At 40.6% G+C, this 18,094-nt stretch overlaps 2 protein-coding genes across 2 annotated transcripts in view; both read left to right on the forward strand.

Annotated features, from left to right (window-relative positions):
- Positions 1-18,094, forward strand: part of LOC120437328 — a 126,714-nt gene that overhangs the window by 86,117 nt on the left and 22,503 nt on the right. The gene's annotated exons all lie outside the window — the stretch shown is intronic.
- The window catches only part of LOC120437325 (basement membrane-specific heparan sulfate proteoglycan core protein-like), a gene marked incomplete at its 3' end in the record, with an annotated part of 32,749 nt that overhangs the window by 8,287 nt on the left and 6,368 nt on the right, over positions 1-18,094 (forward strand). The window contains exon 5 of the mRNA XM_039607877.1: positions 11,803-12,078. Coding sequence (XP_039463811.1) covers positions 11,803-12,078 — 276 coding nt within the window. The remainder of the gene's footprint in view (positions 1-11,802; positions 12,079-18,094) is intronic.

Genomic DNA, 18,094 nt, shown 5'->3' on the forward strand with positions numbered 1-18,094 from the left:
TCAGATATAATCACCATCTACCATACAGAAACACCTGTGACATATAAACATTGGGTTGTGTTTACAGCAGGTATTCAACATACGGCGCAATTTAGTTATTCATCGCAATGGATTAATCTGCTTGGCTGAGTGTTAAATATTTCCAAGAGCTGTGATGATAAAGACTTTGACTTCAGAGTCTATTACTTACATCACAGCATGTTGCAGAAGAATAAAAAAAACTCTGTGTGTTGTAAATGTAGCTGTAACTGTGTCTAAAGAACAAATTCAGATCAAAATAAAAGTTATTTTTTAGAAAGGATGAAACATTTCTTATTGATGAAAGTGGCTGAAAGTGATTAAAATTTTTAATGTTGTGATACAGTGGGCCTGCACTCTGAAAGGGAGGGGAACATCTGAACGGAGGGAAACATTCAAAGAGGCATATGCCTGCTGAATGGCCTCCACAACCCGGTGGGACAATCGAGACTTAGACAGGGGTCTGCCCAGAAATCCAGAGTGGAAACTGACAAACGGCTGGTCTGTCTTCCTAAACCAAAGCACGGAGATAGCACAGGGCAACCTGGCTCCCAGCTGTCTCCTTGTGCAGGTCCCCAGTGGGAGATATTCATAACTCTGCATTTACTTGGACAGGTGAAATTCAAACAGGGTCATCAGCAGCAACCCAGGGTTAGGCCGGAGGATAACCCCTGTGTCACCTGCATCATTGCCTTTGGACCAACAGAGCATGCAGCACACAAAGGATCATGTCAACTGCAGCCTTGTGGGGGTCCAGCTGGTGGGCCGCACACCAGGAGGCAAACAGCCCCCAAAGAAAGCAGTGGGCAGTCCTGGTGGATGGCGCACAAAACTCCTGCAGCATTCTCACTTTTAGATCAGGCTGTGCATGGAGCCTCTCACTCTCAAGGTACAGGCTGTCACCCTGAGTCCTTCTGGGAAAAGATGGAACAGTGACCCCCTCACCTGGGACAGGAGGTCCCTCAGAACAGGGAGCTCCATGGTGTCCTTGCCATGACTGGCAGGATAGCTGAAAACTAGCATGTAGGGCCAAAGAGGGACCACCAGGATCAACCTCAACTCCTCAGTCTGTACCCGGTGAAGGAATAACTGGAGGAGGAAGTATGGAGAGAGAGCCTGTGGCCAGGTGTGCACCAGGTTGTCTCCAGGGAGAAGAACATATGGCAATGTGTCGATTCTCTGGGGGAAAAAAGGTCTACTTCTGCCCCTCTGAAGCAACTCCAGATCTGGTGGACCACCTCTGGATGGAGTCTCCACTCCTCTTGGATTGGGCTCCCCCTCGACATATTGTAATGTCCACTGTCATGTTCAATGGCCCTGGCACATAAACTGCTTTCAGTGAGTAGAACAGGGTGAGCCCACTGCCACAGTCTGGTAGCTATCATACAGAGGAGGGGAGACCCTCGGCCCCCTTACCTGTAGATGTAGGCTACTGTGACCATGCTTTCTATCTTGATGATAACATGGTACCCTAACAGTCGCGACAGAAACTGCTTGAGTGCCAGGAAGACAGCTTGCAGCTCCAGCATATTTATGTAGGAGACGACCAATGACTGACATAACAGCTATTGACCGTAGAGCCCTCAGCGTCAGGAGCTGACCCACGAGTGAAGCCCAAATGGGTCTAGGCACACCCCGAAGGTCTGCTGTCAATTCAGGGTGAGGGACATGTCAGCTCTGATGGACTCCACGGTCATGCCCAGAAATTACGTGATGTGGGAAGGCTGCACATGACATGAGCAGAGCTACATGGCTGCAGCACTGTCCTTTAGTGCAGCAGAAGGATACGACCCAATGCAGTAGGGGAAACTCTTACTCACTGGGTTAACAGCCAGTCGGCCACAGAAAGGACCCACTAGCCATGTGAACCCACAAGACTGTGGGCAAGATGCCAGAGGGGCTCTGACTTTCAAGCATGTTTCTCACACAGCATGCTGGTGTTCTTGGCTTCTTGGTCTATGGGGTGCAGATGCTCTCTGAGCACAATTTACCACACTGCCGGGTGTTATCTACACTAGTGTATTCAGCTTTTCTTGAATGTTTTGATTCTGGGTCTCATCATGATGCACCTTCCTTGTGTTTCCCGGGTTTTGATATTATGAAGATTAAGGGCACAACTTCACAAATCTGAATACAAACACACACACAAAGAAAAGAAAGGGGGGTGATAATGTTTCAGATTAATATTAATTGACAGATGCCTCAGCGTGTAGACAAAAGTACATATGACATGTGAGTCTAGTGGTTCAGGTCACCCTTTAGTTCTTTTCTGACCCCTCTTTGTTCTTCTGAGCAGACTGTGATGACTGCATGTGTGTAAAAGACTGTTGTTGGTTTATTTTTATCTGCTGAAAATCAGACACCACAAAATTTCTGTCTGGGCCTCCAAGAAAAGAGGAAATGCAGCCTGTGGTTTCAGCCTGAAGTCTAACGTTTGTCTTCTTTAAAGTCAACACAGCACAGTGGAAATGTGCAGGTATGACAATGTGTGAAAACAGGTTAAAAGTAGCTTTATTGTGGTGATGACACATGCTGGACTAAAGAATAAATAAAGCATGTGGGCATCAAGAGAAACGGTGAAAAGCTTGTTTCTCACGCTCATGTCTTTAAGAGTCTCTGCATGGACGTGCTGTAAATGTTCATTTATCTCTGAAATAAATAAAATCATCCATCACTCTCTCTGTCCACAAAATCATATACAGACATGTTTTTCTTCTTACTGCAACTTCCAAACAGGCCAGTTCCTCACAGTATAACACAAAACTCCAAAGTATAATCACTGCTTTGTAACCAGCAGAGGAGCCAGTAAATCATCTATACCTACTGATACTAATGTGTCTGTTTGGCTGGTGTTACAGAAATGGTTCCTACACCTGTGATGATGACGTCAGTATTTGACTCCAAACTGTCTGCTGGACTCTGCAGTATCACAGAGTCCCCAAGTTTTTAGGCCTTTTTAGACTTCATGTCTGGAGGCATTACAACCTCATGACATATTGATATGTACTGAAATTTCTGCACTTATGTTAACATATAAGCTGCAAATAACATAAAAACAAGAAGTAACATCTTAATGTATTTTACCTTTCCCACAGAAAAGTGGAGGGATGGAGAAACACACCTGCTGTTAAACAATCTAAAACACTTTGATATCAACATGTATGTGAGTGTGTGTAGATGATACTGCAACAAACCTTAATCATAACCTTTGTAAGAAAGTGTTTGACAGAATGAAGGATAGATGCTGTGTTTGCATGCGTTTAACTATTATTAATGTTATAGACTGTATATTGAGAATAAGAAGTGAGAAACTGAGGTACACCACATTCTCATATGGAGGGGACTACCCAATCACAAAGTTACCACACCTTAAAGCATTCACTGCTCTGCTGTCCTTTTGCACTCTAATGTGGGTGGAGCCTATAGTAGCTTTCATTGTGTGAAAGATCACCTAGACGGGTTATGGAGAGACAGACAACCAGTCATGTTCACATTCACACCTGCAGGTAATCATCGGAATCGCCAGTTAACATAATAATATATGACTTTGGACTGTGGGGAGAAGTCAGAGTACCTGGAGAGAACCCAGATAGGTAGAGGGAGAACATGCAAACTTCACACAAACAGCCCCAGCTGGTGGATTCAAACCAACAACTTTCTTCCTGTGAGGCAACAGTATGAACCACTGTATCTATGTGCCACATTTCTACTTCTGGTTTAATGTCTGTGTAGGTTCTCAGTCATTCAGCTCATGGTGGTCTAAGAGGTTTGGAAGGAAAGTGACTAAACTTCTTCAACTTTCTTGACGACGTGTCACCTCTGGGGTCTTCACTTACTCCCGTTCTGTTAACCGTCGGCTGGGGGGCTGGGAGGAGGTGCTGGCTGTCAGATTGGGGTCTGGGATGCAGGGCCTCCCTGCTACTGCAGATAAGGAGGCGGTCCGCTTGCCTCCACCCCAGAGAGAAGGGTTACATCTCCTGGGTCTAGGTGCGGCTTGCCCCTCTGGGGGCGGGGGTACCTGGACCTGGGATATAGAGTATGTTTGGGGAGTGTGATTGTCTGTGCAGTGTCTATTTGTGTCTGTCTACACGTTGGGTGAGTGCCGAGTATTTGGTTGTGTATATGGGGGTGGGAATGCACGTTTGTGTCTGCGTGCGCCTGTTCGTCTGTGTCTATATGTCAGGTTGGGTCTTAGACTCGACCTTTCTGGGAACATCTCAGGCCCTCCAAAGTATGGAGGCCTATCTCCCCTCACCACACTCCCTGCCAGTGGCTGATGCCCTCAGACATTGGTGTGTTGCTGGTTCTTGTCGACTGGGGCTGGGCGCTCATGTATGTACCGGCTCACTCCTGGTGGCCGATTGGCGGGGCCTGGCGCCTGTGGCCCGGCTGAGCCCCTTCCGGGGGGTGGGGTGCCCTCAGGCCTCTGGCCTCTGGGCCTGAGGCTCGGTCCTCTCTGGCACAGCTGGCTGCCGGCAGAGCCCGCGGGCACGCCACTGCAACCCCCTCTGGCCTCTGCTCTTGTTTGGGGCTCTACTCTACTCAGCTCTTCCCAGGAGGGTGGCACGGTTGCCCCCCCCTTTGGTGGTCCTCCTTGGGTCCTCGTACTCTGGGGCCTGGATCTCCTCCATACCTGCTTCATGCCCTGGGGGACGGGGCTATGACTCCCCACACTCCCTAGCAGATCGTTACATGGAGAAACCCTTTGGAATACAAGCATGCTGATCCACACAGGTGTACACACGGGTGTTCACAGACACAAACTACACCTTTCTTGGCTGCTCCTCAAAGCACATTGTGTGCTGTCGATCTTGCGTGCTGCACAATAAAATTCAATATTTAGTATCTACTGTTATCTACTGTTAGCTAGTTTATTGTGATGGTGTTGTGTTTATTATGTTGCTCTTTTTTGTTTGTTTTCTCTTCTGTTTTTTTTTCTCCATACAGGTGATCCAGGTGTTTTGTTTGTTTTTCTTTCTTTCTTCCCCCCTTTCTCACCATCTCTTCTCCCCTCTATTTTTCTTTCTCTCCCTCTCTGTCTTTCATTGTTTCTCCCTGTCCTATCCCCCAGTCATGTCTGTCCCGTCTGTAACAACCGAAAATAAAATAAAATAAATACATAATTATAATAAAGGTCAATCAAACGGACCAATATGCCAAGGCCATGATGATCCACTTGGTAAAGTAAATCCGTTTGGCATCTTTCTTGGCCTTAAGACAACAATTCTGACGGCTAAAGATCCAAACGGGACAGGCAGAAAAAAAAAGAGACAAAAGAGTGGCAGTTCAGATGAAAGTTTACAGTTTTACCGTTGTTTTAAGTTCAGTGCTGCCATCTTGGATTGCCAACTCACAGTATGTGTGTCTGCTCAGACTTTCCAAGCGGTAAATGTGAGTTTAGTTCCACAAAAAAAAAAAAAAAAAAAAAAAACCTTTCAACTGGTAACTCAGAATTTCCATCTTCTGGCTTATTCAGAAATTATCACAGGAGATTTTGGGTGAGAATGCTGTGAGAGGTTGCCTCACCCCATCACGTGACGTATTCAGGACTAGTGGGGCTTGATGTGCCTGGGAGGAGATCTCAAAACAGGATTGTAGTTGACTGACAGCTGACGCCATAAGACACCACCTCTGGTCAATGATGGTCATCCACAGTGGACATAGATGGTCTCTTTCACTCCTCTTTCAAACCATCATACTTGTCTGTTCAAAATGTGAACACTGGCACCTTTAAATGAGTGATATTTGATATGATATTGGAGGCAGATGAAACCAAATAAATATTTTGAGATCATTGTCTGTGCATAATCCTGGAGAGTCACGTTCCTGGGTCTGTTGACCCAGTGTTTTGAGTTTTAGTTTATTTTGATGTTTATGGTTTATTTTTAAGTTCATTAGGTTATCCAAGTTCATTTGTTTATTTAGATTCCCTTGTGTCTTCTACCCTGTGTTTTAGTCTCCTTTTGCCCTTAATGTGTTTCCTGCTGCGTGTCTTATGTTGTCAAGGTTATATTGTCTTGTCTGTCCTCATGTTTCCTGTTTTATTTTGAAGGTCTGTGTCCTATGTCAGTGTAGTCAGCTTTGCTTCCTTTGTCTCCTTATGTCAGACCAGTGTCAGCTGTTTCCCCATGTGTTTCCACTTCCCCTAATCACCCTTGTGTGTATTTAGTCTGTGTGTTTCTGTTCATTCCTTGTCAGGTTGTCTGTTGTTCACGACATGTTCTTTATACCAGGTTTCTAGGTTTTATGTCCAGGTTTTTTTCATATTGTTTGTTTAGATTTCCTAGTTTAGGGTTGCCTTGCCTTTTGTTTGTACCTTTTACCAGCCTCATTAAACGGCTCGCTTTTTGTTAACATTCCTGTTTTGTTCCCTGTTCCTTGGAGTCTGCATTTTGGGTCCTTCTCGTCAATTCATACAGTCTGCCCTCGCCAGACTGTGACATGGAGAGTGAGTGAGTGTGGTGGCCAGAAACTGAGAACAACACATTTTGGGAAGACAGCATTCATGTATCACACAATAAATGTCTGTGGATGTTCAGAAACATTGGTTGATAAGATGACTTAAGATAAAATATTCCAACATTATGATGATCCACAGCACACTGCACAAATCACATAAAAGTCAAAACATAATTATGAGCTGGTAAAATATGTCACCTGACCTGAAACAGCAGAAGGTAAGAAGAAAACACAAGAAGCAAGCCTGCATGTTTGCAGTGGACAGGAAATGTGAACACGTCACACAACTGCTGTGGTCAAAGCTACAGGAGCTGTTTGAGGTTTCTATAAAAGGAAAGGAAGCACAGAGAGGCCACAGTCAGAAGAAACACTCTGGTCTTATCTGTATTAAATGCAGCTTCTCTTTTTATTATTGATGTAAAGTCAAAGTGTTTGAGATCAGCTGAGGATCAGAGTGCAGCAGGGCTGGATGTGAGGATGGGGCACTCTTTGCTCTGCATGACGGGCTTATTGTGTAAGTACATTTGTGACATTGTTTGAATGGCACTGATTAATGAAAGTGTTTCTCATGTGTGAGAATTAGAGTGTATCACTGGTTTGAAGTGTTTATCTGAGAGTTTGAACAAAGCATATTTGTGATGTTTATGATAGTTACAGACAAATGTTGGCTGGTTCCTTGGTTCAGTTTAGTCTGGAGTATCGTGTTGGATACATCGCTGCTTGTTGCACTTGACTCATTGTTATTGTGTTTTATGCTATCAATAATTTTTAAATATTTTGTTTATGTTTCAAACTTGTTACTAAATTAAAGTTTATGTGCACAGAAATATTTTGATGAGCAGTAACTGTGTCATGTGAAAATGAATCTTTAAAAACACTTTTGTTCATTTTGAGTTTGATTTTCTGTTTGATCCTGATGATGTTTAATCTTTACTTTAGTGCTCGGTACTCTCTTCTACATTAATGCTGAAGGTGAGAAATGTTTCTTTTTCTTTTTTTTTATCACATTTATATAATATGTATAACTTTGCTCTGATATTTCATATTTCATGCACAATTTGAAATCACATCCTGTGTCTCTGTTTGTGCATCGTTTTATTTAAGATACTAAATGGGTTTATAAACAATGAAGTCAGTTAAATCCTGCAGCTCTGTGCAGTCTCTCTTTTGTTTTATTCAGAATATTAATTAACTGCTTTAATTTGTTTCATGAAAACACATCTTATTATTTTCAAGTCCAAATGTCACCAGGATGCAGTAAATCTTTTGACTCTTAACAGCAGCAATAAAAATCAGGACAGCTTCAAAATGACTTTATGCTTCCATCAATCTCTAACTTGATGTGTTTATGTGAACAGTTCCCAATAAGCCCACCGTGATCCTCGAACCATCCTGGCCTCAGATATACAGCGGTGAGACAGTCACTGTCAGATGTGAAGGAAGTCAGTCGCTGTTTGTATGGAGAGATGGCACATTAATCAGACCATCAACATCTGAATACAGAATCAGCAGAGCTACTGAGTCTGACAGTGGAGGATACAGCTGCTGCACCATGAGTCTTTCAGTGTGCAGTGACATCATCACACTGACTGTATCATGTAAGTTGGACACATTTCATTCAGTCATATTGTTTTCATTTAGTAACAAAATCAGTGACAAATCGTTTTAAATGTGGTGATAAAAGTACACAGTACTCACAACAGTGAAACATCTGGAATGAAAAAAATGAAAAAAACAAAACAACTTTATAACATAAACTACAAGTCAAAAGTTTGGACTCACCTTCTTATTTTTACTACTTTTTACATCGTAGATTGAAACTGAAGACATCAAATATATGAAGCCAGATATATGCAATTATGTAGCAAAGGGAAAATAAGTCTAAAAAAGTTTTATATTTTAGATTACTGAAGGAAGCCTTTGCTTATTGACAGTGCTGCAAACCCTTGGCCTTCTCTCAGTGAGCTTCATGATGTATCACCTGAAATTAGTGATGTTACGTCTGACACTGAAGCACTGAGGTCTGTGTCGAGTAAAGTGGGCGTGTCCAAACGAAGCCTGTGTGGAGGCCTGTATCAGTTTTTTCAGAATATCACGTGAACGAGGCCTCATTTCTCTGATATGATGTCACTGCCTTGTTATGCGATTCGAGCAGTTGAAAAGACACAGACATGATGTTTTTTACATGAACTGGATCTGAGCTGATTCTGAGGATGATCACAGCTTGCAAGGAGATTATGAGCACATTAAGGAGCCACCAAAAAAGAAAAAAATATTAGCAGTTAGGGAGCATTGTGACATGCTATTACTCAATAATAACATGAGTCTTAAATCAATCTCAGAGAGAATGGTTAGTTAGGTGTGTGTGTGTCTATATTTATATTATCTAGGGCCTCATGCAGGTATTCTACAAGTGACACATCATTACGTCTATATATCCACTGGTATGTAGCCCGTGCGTATTGTCACAGCAGGGCTGCTGTACATTAAATGACCAGCAGATGTCAGTACTTCCAAATGAGCTGTTAAACGGGGCTTCGTGTGATCTGCCGTTTAATGAAGCAATTGGCCAGAAAGATTTGACACATTCACCGGGCTTCATCACACCATCACTACCTGAAATGGTTTTCACTTCACAGCTGTGCCTTGTCAGGGTTCATTTGTGGAATTGGGACCATCAGCTGTGCAGAAGTCAGGTTGGTACACAGCTGACAGATCTATTTGACAACTGCTAGAATTCATTTAATGACAAGAACCAATCAGTTAAGTAAAGAGAAACAACAGTCCAACATTACTTTAAGAGCTGAAGGTCAGTCAGTCCAGCAAACTGCTAAAACTTTGAATGTGTCACAAGTGCAGTCGCAAAAACCATCAAACGCTACAATGAAACTGGCTCACATGAGGACCGCCCCAGGAAAGGAAGACCAGGAGTCACCTCTGCTGCTGAGGATAAATTCATCCGAGTCACCAGCCTCAGAAATCACAAGTTAACAGCACCTCAGACTAGAGCCCAGATAAATGTCACACAGAGTTCCAGTAGCAGACACGTCTCTACATCAACTGTTCAGAGGAGATTGTGTGAATCAGGCCTTTATGGTCAAACAGCTGCTAAGAAACCACGACTGAGGAAAAGCAACAAGCAGAAGAGATTAGACAAACATTTACACTGTGTTTATTTACAGATCTACAACCTGAATTACTGCAGCTCTGTCACCATGTTGAGACAGAAATCAGCAAAAATGTGAAGCATTTTAAACTACAGAGAAAAAAAATATTAAAATGAGGAAATTTGTAGATTTTAATTTGTTGGAATTTGAATGAAGTTAAAACCTGTTTATATCTTTGTAATGGATCAGGTGTACATTTTGTTTCCTTGTTTTTCATAACAGCAGATAGACCCAGGGCCACACTGACAGCAGGAACAACAATCATACCAGTAGGGGGCAGTGTGACACTGACCTGCTCTGTGCAGAGCTCTGATGGATGGAAATATGAGTGGTTCAGACGAATCCAAACAATCTCTGAAGTCCTTATCAGAGATCAACAAAACAGAGATATCAGAGTATCTCAAGGAGGAAACTACAGCTGCAGAGGAACAAGAGGAAACCCAGTTTACTACACTGATATAAGTGATGATGTCACCATTGAGAAAACCAGTGAGTTCAGTAATTTAGTTTGAAATATACATTCACTCATGATTATCAAACATACAATGTTAAGTTTTCCGTGTTGATTTCATGTTTCTATTTGTATCTCAACTGTTAATATGTGTAAACAGTTTCCAATAAAATTGTTGTAAAACAACAACCCAACTGGCCTCAGATATTCAGAGGTGAGACGATCACTCTGACATGTGAGGTGCAGGAAGGAGGTGAAACCACTGAGTGGGAGTATGAATGGAGAGGACCCAGCACACCCACACAGTGGACACACAATAATGATGTGACATTCAGAGTTTCTGAGTCCAGCAGTGGAGACTACATGTGTAAGAGTCGACGCAGAGATGACTCATATTCTTCAACAGAGTGGAGTGAAGCCTTCACATTGTCAGGATCAAATAAGTCATGTTTGTTGTGTGATCTCCATTTGACAAATGTCATAATGGTCAGCACAGGATGAATTCAATGGTCTACAAAGCATGTTCCATTGTTAGTCAGACAAAGAGCTGCAGCTGATAGTAGCCTCATTGTAGACAGTTTGTCACCACTTTGTGTCATCAACTTTCAGCTGGTATAGAGACGCCAATGCTGACCTGCTGCTCCATCACCTGAGGACAATAATGGTATAAAGATACAGGATGAAAAGATATAGTATTCTTCAAACTCCCTCAACAACAAACAACAAATCTACAGTTTTTATTGAAAAAGGAATAAAAATCATTCTTATGATCTCATCAAATACTGCTGTTTGTTACAATTAATATAAACACACACACATGACTGGGTTTAATACAAGAAAGGAAAAAAAATGGCTTTTACACTCTAGTTTTTGAATATATTCCTAATAAAATCATTGATTTGCTTGTTTGCCACAAAGTCAGTTTACAAAAGAAAATCAGACTCATTCAGACTTATTTCTGAAAATGTCTCGTTTGTAGGAAATAAAAGTATAAAATTAATGAAACAACATAAATGCTAGAAGATTTTAGTGAAAGCTGTCATTTTAAGTTCTTTATATTGTATTATGACTTTGAGGGTAAATATGTGTTGACATTCATTCTTCTTAACAGTTTCTGTCTTTGAATCAGCTGTTTTTCACTCACTTTATTTAAAAACAATAACAAACAAACAAACAAACACAGGTAAACAGTGGAAGCTCAGATGTCCCAGTTTTACAGCTGGTCTCAGATCAGCTAACAGTGTATAGTTCACCTGTCTCTGCATTTAGGAGTACAGTTTGGTGGCAGAGTATAAAAACAGTCTCACCTGATTCTTGATTCACTCTGATAAAGTTTTCATCATGTTATATACATCCAGCGTTAGCTCCTGGCTCTCTAGCTGGCTAACAGTTAGCTGAGATACCTGTGCTGTCCTCATGTGCTGCTGCCAGTTGTTGATTCTCATCTAATTTGCTTTGAAGTCACTTTTTTTTCTTGTGCTGTTGATGCCTGTTTGCAACAAGTGTGATGATCACACTGAGATCAGGGACCGACCTACCTGAGAAACCTAAGATCTATTATTGAACTCCATCCATCTTCTTAACCCATCATCCAGGGTTGTGACCTATTAAGCATGTACTGGATTTAAAAAAAAATACAAATTGATATAATTGTTATATAACAAAGTTTGTTTCCGAAGCTGATGTTTGTTTTTCCTGTAACTACAACAGCAAGTAAACCCAGAGCCACACTGACAGCACAAAGTTCAGTCATACCAGCAGGGGGCAGTGTGACACTGAGCTGCTCTGTGGAGGGCTCTGCTGGCTGGAAGTTTGACTGGTTCAGACGTGATTCAGTCTCTTCTAAAGCTCAGCTCATGAGAGGAAATGAAGCAAACAGAGTTATTAGTGTCTCACAAGGAGGTCTGTACCACTGCAGAGGAGGGAGAGGAGATCCAGTTTACTACACAGAGGACAGCAGTGACGTCACAGTTACAGAAACTCGTGAGTTTTAAACTTTCTGTTATTTAAGTTTTTCATGTGTTTCATACAAATGTAGAAATAAACATTGTGGCATCAACTCAAGAAAAGACTAGAAAAACTGCATATTTATAGCTCATTAGCTGCTGTTAGTCTTTAAATATTTTGTGTTAAATATTTTTGGCCTCTCTCTTTCTAAATGCTTCTTCACATTAAACTGACTTTAAGTGGACATGAAAGACTACATGTATGAAGCCATAGAGCCCTAAAAACAAACAAAAATAAAGGTTAATCCTGAACATGTTGCCATCCGAGGTCATCACCAAGCTAACAGCTCAGCTAACATCAGGTCAGATCAGGACTGGTGTCAAGCCAGCCTCCAATTCCAGCATTGCAGTCAAGCCAACCTCCAGTTTATTTTCTGTTCCCTGTGTATTCAAAGTATTACGGGAATGGATGTGGAAACCGGATTTCAAAATAAAAGCCAACTTCGAGTGAATTATCAGATATTTTAAGAACATAATAACAAATAATTTAGGCTTGTTCACTATTAGCGCCCTGTCAATATCAAGGCCATCTTATTTTGGATTTCAAAGTAAAAGCCCTGTGAATTTTGATTTTTGAACTACTCCTTCAATGACTTCAGAATGCTCTTAAAAGCAAAAGTCATATTTCCAAAGAGTAGTTGCATTTTGTATCAACACTATCCACCCACAGCAATTAGAAATTGCCCATATACGACCGACTCTTTTAACGATTTCAAAATGCTCTAAAATTGAAAAGTGCTGTTTCCACAGGGTAATTTCACTTTAGATCAACAGTATCCAACCCCACAGTGATACCATATCAATATCAAGTCATTCTGATGTTGCCTTCCAAAATAAAAGCCTTTTCAAATTGTCCATAATTGACCCAACTTTCAGTGATTTCAAAATGCTCTAAAATGGAAATTTGCTGTTTCCACAGGGTAATTTCACTTTAGATCAACAGTATACAACCCCACGGTGATACCATATCAATATCAAGTTATTCTGATTTTGCTTTCAAAAATAAAAGCCTTTTCAAATTGCCCATATTCGACCGACTCTTTTAACGATTTCAAAATGCTCTAAAATGGAAAATTCCTGTTTCCACAGGGTAATTTCACTTTAGATCAACAGTATACAACCCCACAGTGATACCATATCAATATCAAGTTATTCTGATGTTGCCTTCTTAAATAAAGGCCTTTTCAAATTGCCCATATACGACCGACTCTTTTAATGATTTCGAAATGCTCTTAAATTGAAATTTGCTATTTCCACAAGATGAATCCATGTTAGATCAACAGTATCCAACCCGACAGTAAAACCATGTAAATTTCAAGTTGGTCTGATTTTGCCTTTCAAATTAATGGCCCATCGAATTTGCCCATATGTGATATACTCTTTCAATTATTTCAGAATGTTTTAAAAATGAAAATTGCTGTTTCCACGGGATAATTTCACTCAAGATCGACAGTGTACACTATCACAGGGATATCAAGTCAATTTCAAGTCGCCTTGATTTTGCCTTTCAAAGTAATGGCCCGTTGAAATTGCCCATGTATGACCCACTCTTTCACTGACTTCAGAATCCCATTAAAAGCAAAGTTGCTGTTTCCACAAGATCATTTCACTCTACATTGACAGTATACAACCCCACAGTTTTATCACATCAATATCGTAATTATAATTGTTTATTCGGTACTTTTAATAATTAAACGCGGATGCTGTTAACAGGACAATTATTATTTCCACTAAGTAATTGGAGTTCATGCAAACCATACACAACCTCTACAGTGGTAACATCTCAATCTCAAATCAATCTCTTTTGCATTTCAGAGTAAAAGCCTTTAGGAGCTTGTCTTTCCATAACTTCAGAATGGCATTAAATGGAAAGTTCCAGCTTCCACAAATTAATACCAGTTCATGCCAACACATATCATTGCATATAATCTAACAGTGGAGTCGGAACAGTTTTTATAAAAAACCAGAGGTGCCAGACAATGCCTTCCATACAAAAACAATAATTACAATAATTTTTCTGATCACAGAGAAAAACTCCTAGCTCATCTGCTATTTGTATGAGAATTGAAAAGCCCCCATGCTGCTCAGTAACGTTCCAGAAATGCTGTTCCCGAACCTGACAAAGTTGTGTTGTTTCTGTCGAACCAGCTCTGTTTTCTCTATATTCAAATTTTTAACTTTGTAATCATATGCACTAGAGCTGATTTAACAGCTAAAAATTTTACTTTACCGTGTGCTTGGTTAGCACTGTTGCCTCACATTTAGAAGGTCCTGAGTTCAATTCCACCATCAGGCCGGGGTCTTTCTGTGTGAAGTTTGCATGTTCGCCCCGTGTTTGCGTTGGTTTTCATTTTCCTCTCCATTTTCCTCCCACAGTCCAAAGACATGCAGTTTGTGGGGATAGGTTAATTGATTAATCCAAACTGCCCATAGGTGTGAATGTGAATGTGAGCGCAAATGATTGTCTGTCTCTGTGTGTTAGCCCTGCAACAGACTGGCGACCTGTCCAGGATGTACCTTGCCTCTGGCTATATGTACCCTGCGTCTCCCTGGGATATGCTCCAGCACCCCCCACATCCCTGGATAGTATAAGTGGAAGAGAATGGATGGATGAAGCTAACTGATTCTACAGTATTTATAAAAGTCTTCAGTTGCAGAAATTAATATTAGACTTCTTTTTAAGGACCTTTTCAACATTTTCATATTAAGGCTGCTGACTGGTTGCCTGTCCCCTTAATCCCAGTAATGATCTTTATTAATTCCTGTGCATCCGTCATGCCTTTTTACTGACATTTGAGCTCCAGGCACTGATATTGTATTAGTTATTGAATATCAGTGCCTTTGCCCTTTCATATCTTTGATCCTCAGTTTTCCCAGAAAATAAAGAAATTACAAAACAGCTTGTAAAACATTTCCAGGGCAATTATTTTTAAATCCAAAATAAGAAAGACTTGATTTTCACAGTGTACAACTTTGAGGGAGTATATTATTGATTTAGAGAAAAATTAGTCCATAGGAAAAGGGATTTTCTATTTCACAGCATTCTGAAGTCACCAAATAGTATGGTCACCAACTCCACTGTTAGATTATATGCAATGATATGTGTTGGCATGAACTGGTATTAATTCGTGGAAGCTGGAACTTTCCATTTAATGCCATTCTGAAGTTATGGAAAGACAAGCTCCTAAAGGCTTTTACTCTGAAATGCAAAAGAGATTGATTTGAGATTGAGATGTTACCACTGTAGAGGTTGTGTATGGTTTGCATGAACTCCAATTACTTAGTGGAAATAATAATTGTCCTGTTAACAGCATCCGCGTTTAATTATTAAAAGTACCGAATAAACAATTATAATTACGATATTGATGTGATAAAACTGTGGGGTTGTATACTGTCAATGTAGAGTGAAATGATCTTGTGGAAACAGCAACTTTGCTTTTAATGGGATTCTGAAGTCAGTGAAAGAGTGGGTCATACATGGGCAATTTCAACGGGCCATTACTTTGAAAGGCAAAATCAAGGCGACTTGAAATTGACTTGATATCCCTGTGATAGTGTACACTGTCGATCTTGAGTGAAATTATCCCGTGGAAACAGCAATTTTCATTTTTAAAACATTCTGAAATAATTGAAAGAGTATATCACATATGGGCAAATTCGATGGGCCATTAATTTGAAAGGCAAAATCAGACCAACTTGAAATTTACATGGTTTTACTGTCGGGTTGGATACTGTTGATCTAAAGTGGAATTATCCTGTGGAAACAGCATATTTTAATTTAAGAGCATTTCGAAATCGTTAAAAGAGTATATCTTTTATGGTCAATTTGAAAAGTCTTTTATACTGGAAAGCAAAGTCAGCCTGACTCAAAATTGATATGGTATCATAGTGGGGTTGGATACGTTTGATCTAACATGGATTCATCTTGTGGAAATAGCAAATTTCAATTTAAGAGCATTTCGAAATCATTAAAAGAGTCGGTCGTATATGGGCAATTTGAAAAGGCCTTTATTTAAGAAGGCAACATCAGAATGACTTGATATTGATATGGTATCAGTGTGGGGTTGTATACTGTTGATCTAAAGTGAAATTACCCTGTGGAAACAGCAATTTTCCATTTTAGAGCATTTTGAAATCGTTAAAAGAGTCGGTCGTATATGGGCAATTTGAAAAGGCTTTTATTTTTGAAAGCAACATCAGAATGACTTGATATTGATATGGTATCACTGTGGGGTTGTATACTGTTGATCTAAAGTGGAATTACCCTGTGGAAACAGCAATTTTCATTTTAGAGCATTTTGAAATCACTGAAAGTTAGGTCAATTATGGGCAATTTGAAAAGGCCTTTATTTTTGAAAGCAACATCAGAATGACTTGATATTGATATGGTATCACTGTGGGGTTGTATACTGTTGATCTAAAGTGGAATTACCCTGTGGAAACAGCAATTTTTCATTTTAGAGCATTTTGAAATCACTGAAAGTTAGGTCAATTATGGGCAATTTGAAAAGGCCTTTATTTTTGAAAGCAAAATCAGAATAACTTGATATTGATATGGTATCACTATGGGGTTGTATACTGTTGATCTAAAGTGGAATTACCCTGTGGAAACAGGAATTTTTCATTTTAGAGCATTTTGAAATCACTGAAAGTTAGGTCAATTATGGACAATTTGAAAAGGCTTTTATTTTTGAAAGCAACATCAGAATGACTTGATATTGATATGGTATCACTATGGGGTTGTATACTGTTGATCTAAAGTGAAATTACCCTGTGGAAACAAGAACTTTCCATTTTTGAGCATTTTGAATCGTTATAAGATTAAGTCAAATATCTGCAATTTCAAAGGGCCATTACTTTGAAAGGTAAAATCAGACTAAAGAAAAAAGCCTAAATTATATGTTATTATGTTCTTAACATATCTGTTAATTCACTCGAAGTTGGCTTTTATTTTGAAATCCGGTTTCCACATCCCTTCCCGTAATACTTTGAATACACAGGGAACAGAAAATAAACTGGAGGCTGGCTTGACTGCAAGTCTCGAACTGGAGGCTGGCTTGACACAAGTAGATCAGGGTAGGTAACCCGCGGCTCTTCCGCCCCTCAGCTGTGGCTCCCGCAAGCTTTGGGTGAAACAATTAAAAGATAAAAATAAAAGTCCAACCTTGCTTTAAGAAGGTGGCCTGATGGGTAATGTATTCCGTGCCACAGGTTGAATGTTGTGGGGAAGACAGGGAGCGCCTCTCTCTGCGGTGTGTGCGAAGCAGCGAGTGAGAGTAACATCTGCAGGAGGAAGTTTACAGAGTGAGAAAAAGCAAAGTGTGTTTATAGCAGCAGCTACTGCAGCCAGAGAGAGTCTGACAGGCCCAGCTGTGAGCCAGATGTTAGTATCCAGCTGTTCACTGTGTTCACCGCCTCCAGAGGAAGAAAGTGTGCTGCTGTAACCTTCCCACGCCTCTCTCCATCTCTGCACTTTGCTATAAGTTGACCCAGAGCAGAAAGCTAGTTAGCAGCTACGAGCCAAACTCAGAACACTGAGCATCAGCCAGAGGTCTCCGTGGGTCAGAGCCGTGGATCTGGAGATAAACCTGCCATTCTGACACTCATGTCAACATGACACAGTCTGCTTTCATAAGGAGACAAATTTGTCTTGAAAGTGTTACAAATGTGCACGATATGATCAACAAGCAATGATTTGTGACTTGAAAGCAGCTCACATTTGTGGATCTGTGTGAAGCTGGCAGTTAAATTAGACTCCAAACCCCACGTGGGCACGAGACGTGATCTGTGCGTGTCAGGTGATTCGTCCACATGTATTTAAGGTTTTGTGACCTTTATATTATCACCAGATATGTTGTTATTGTGCAATAAATATCTTTATATTTTCGACCCTGAGCTGATGTAATTGTATTTTATACTCAGGGCTGCCCGTGGCTGCATGACAAAAACAGAAGATCATCGCTCATTGAAATGGACTGAAGACATAATTACAT

The sequence above is a fragment of the Oreochromis aureus genome, unplaced genomic scaffold (assembly GCF_013358895.1).
Source record: "Oreochromis aureus strain Israel breed Guangdong unplaced genomic scaffold, ZZ_aureus HiC_scaffold_90, whole genome shotgun sequence".
NCBI classification, from domain to species: domain Eukaryota; kingdom Metazoa; phylum Chordata; class Actinopteri; order Cichliformes; family Cichlidae; genus Oreochromis; species Oreochromis aureus.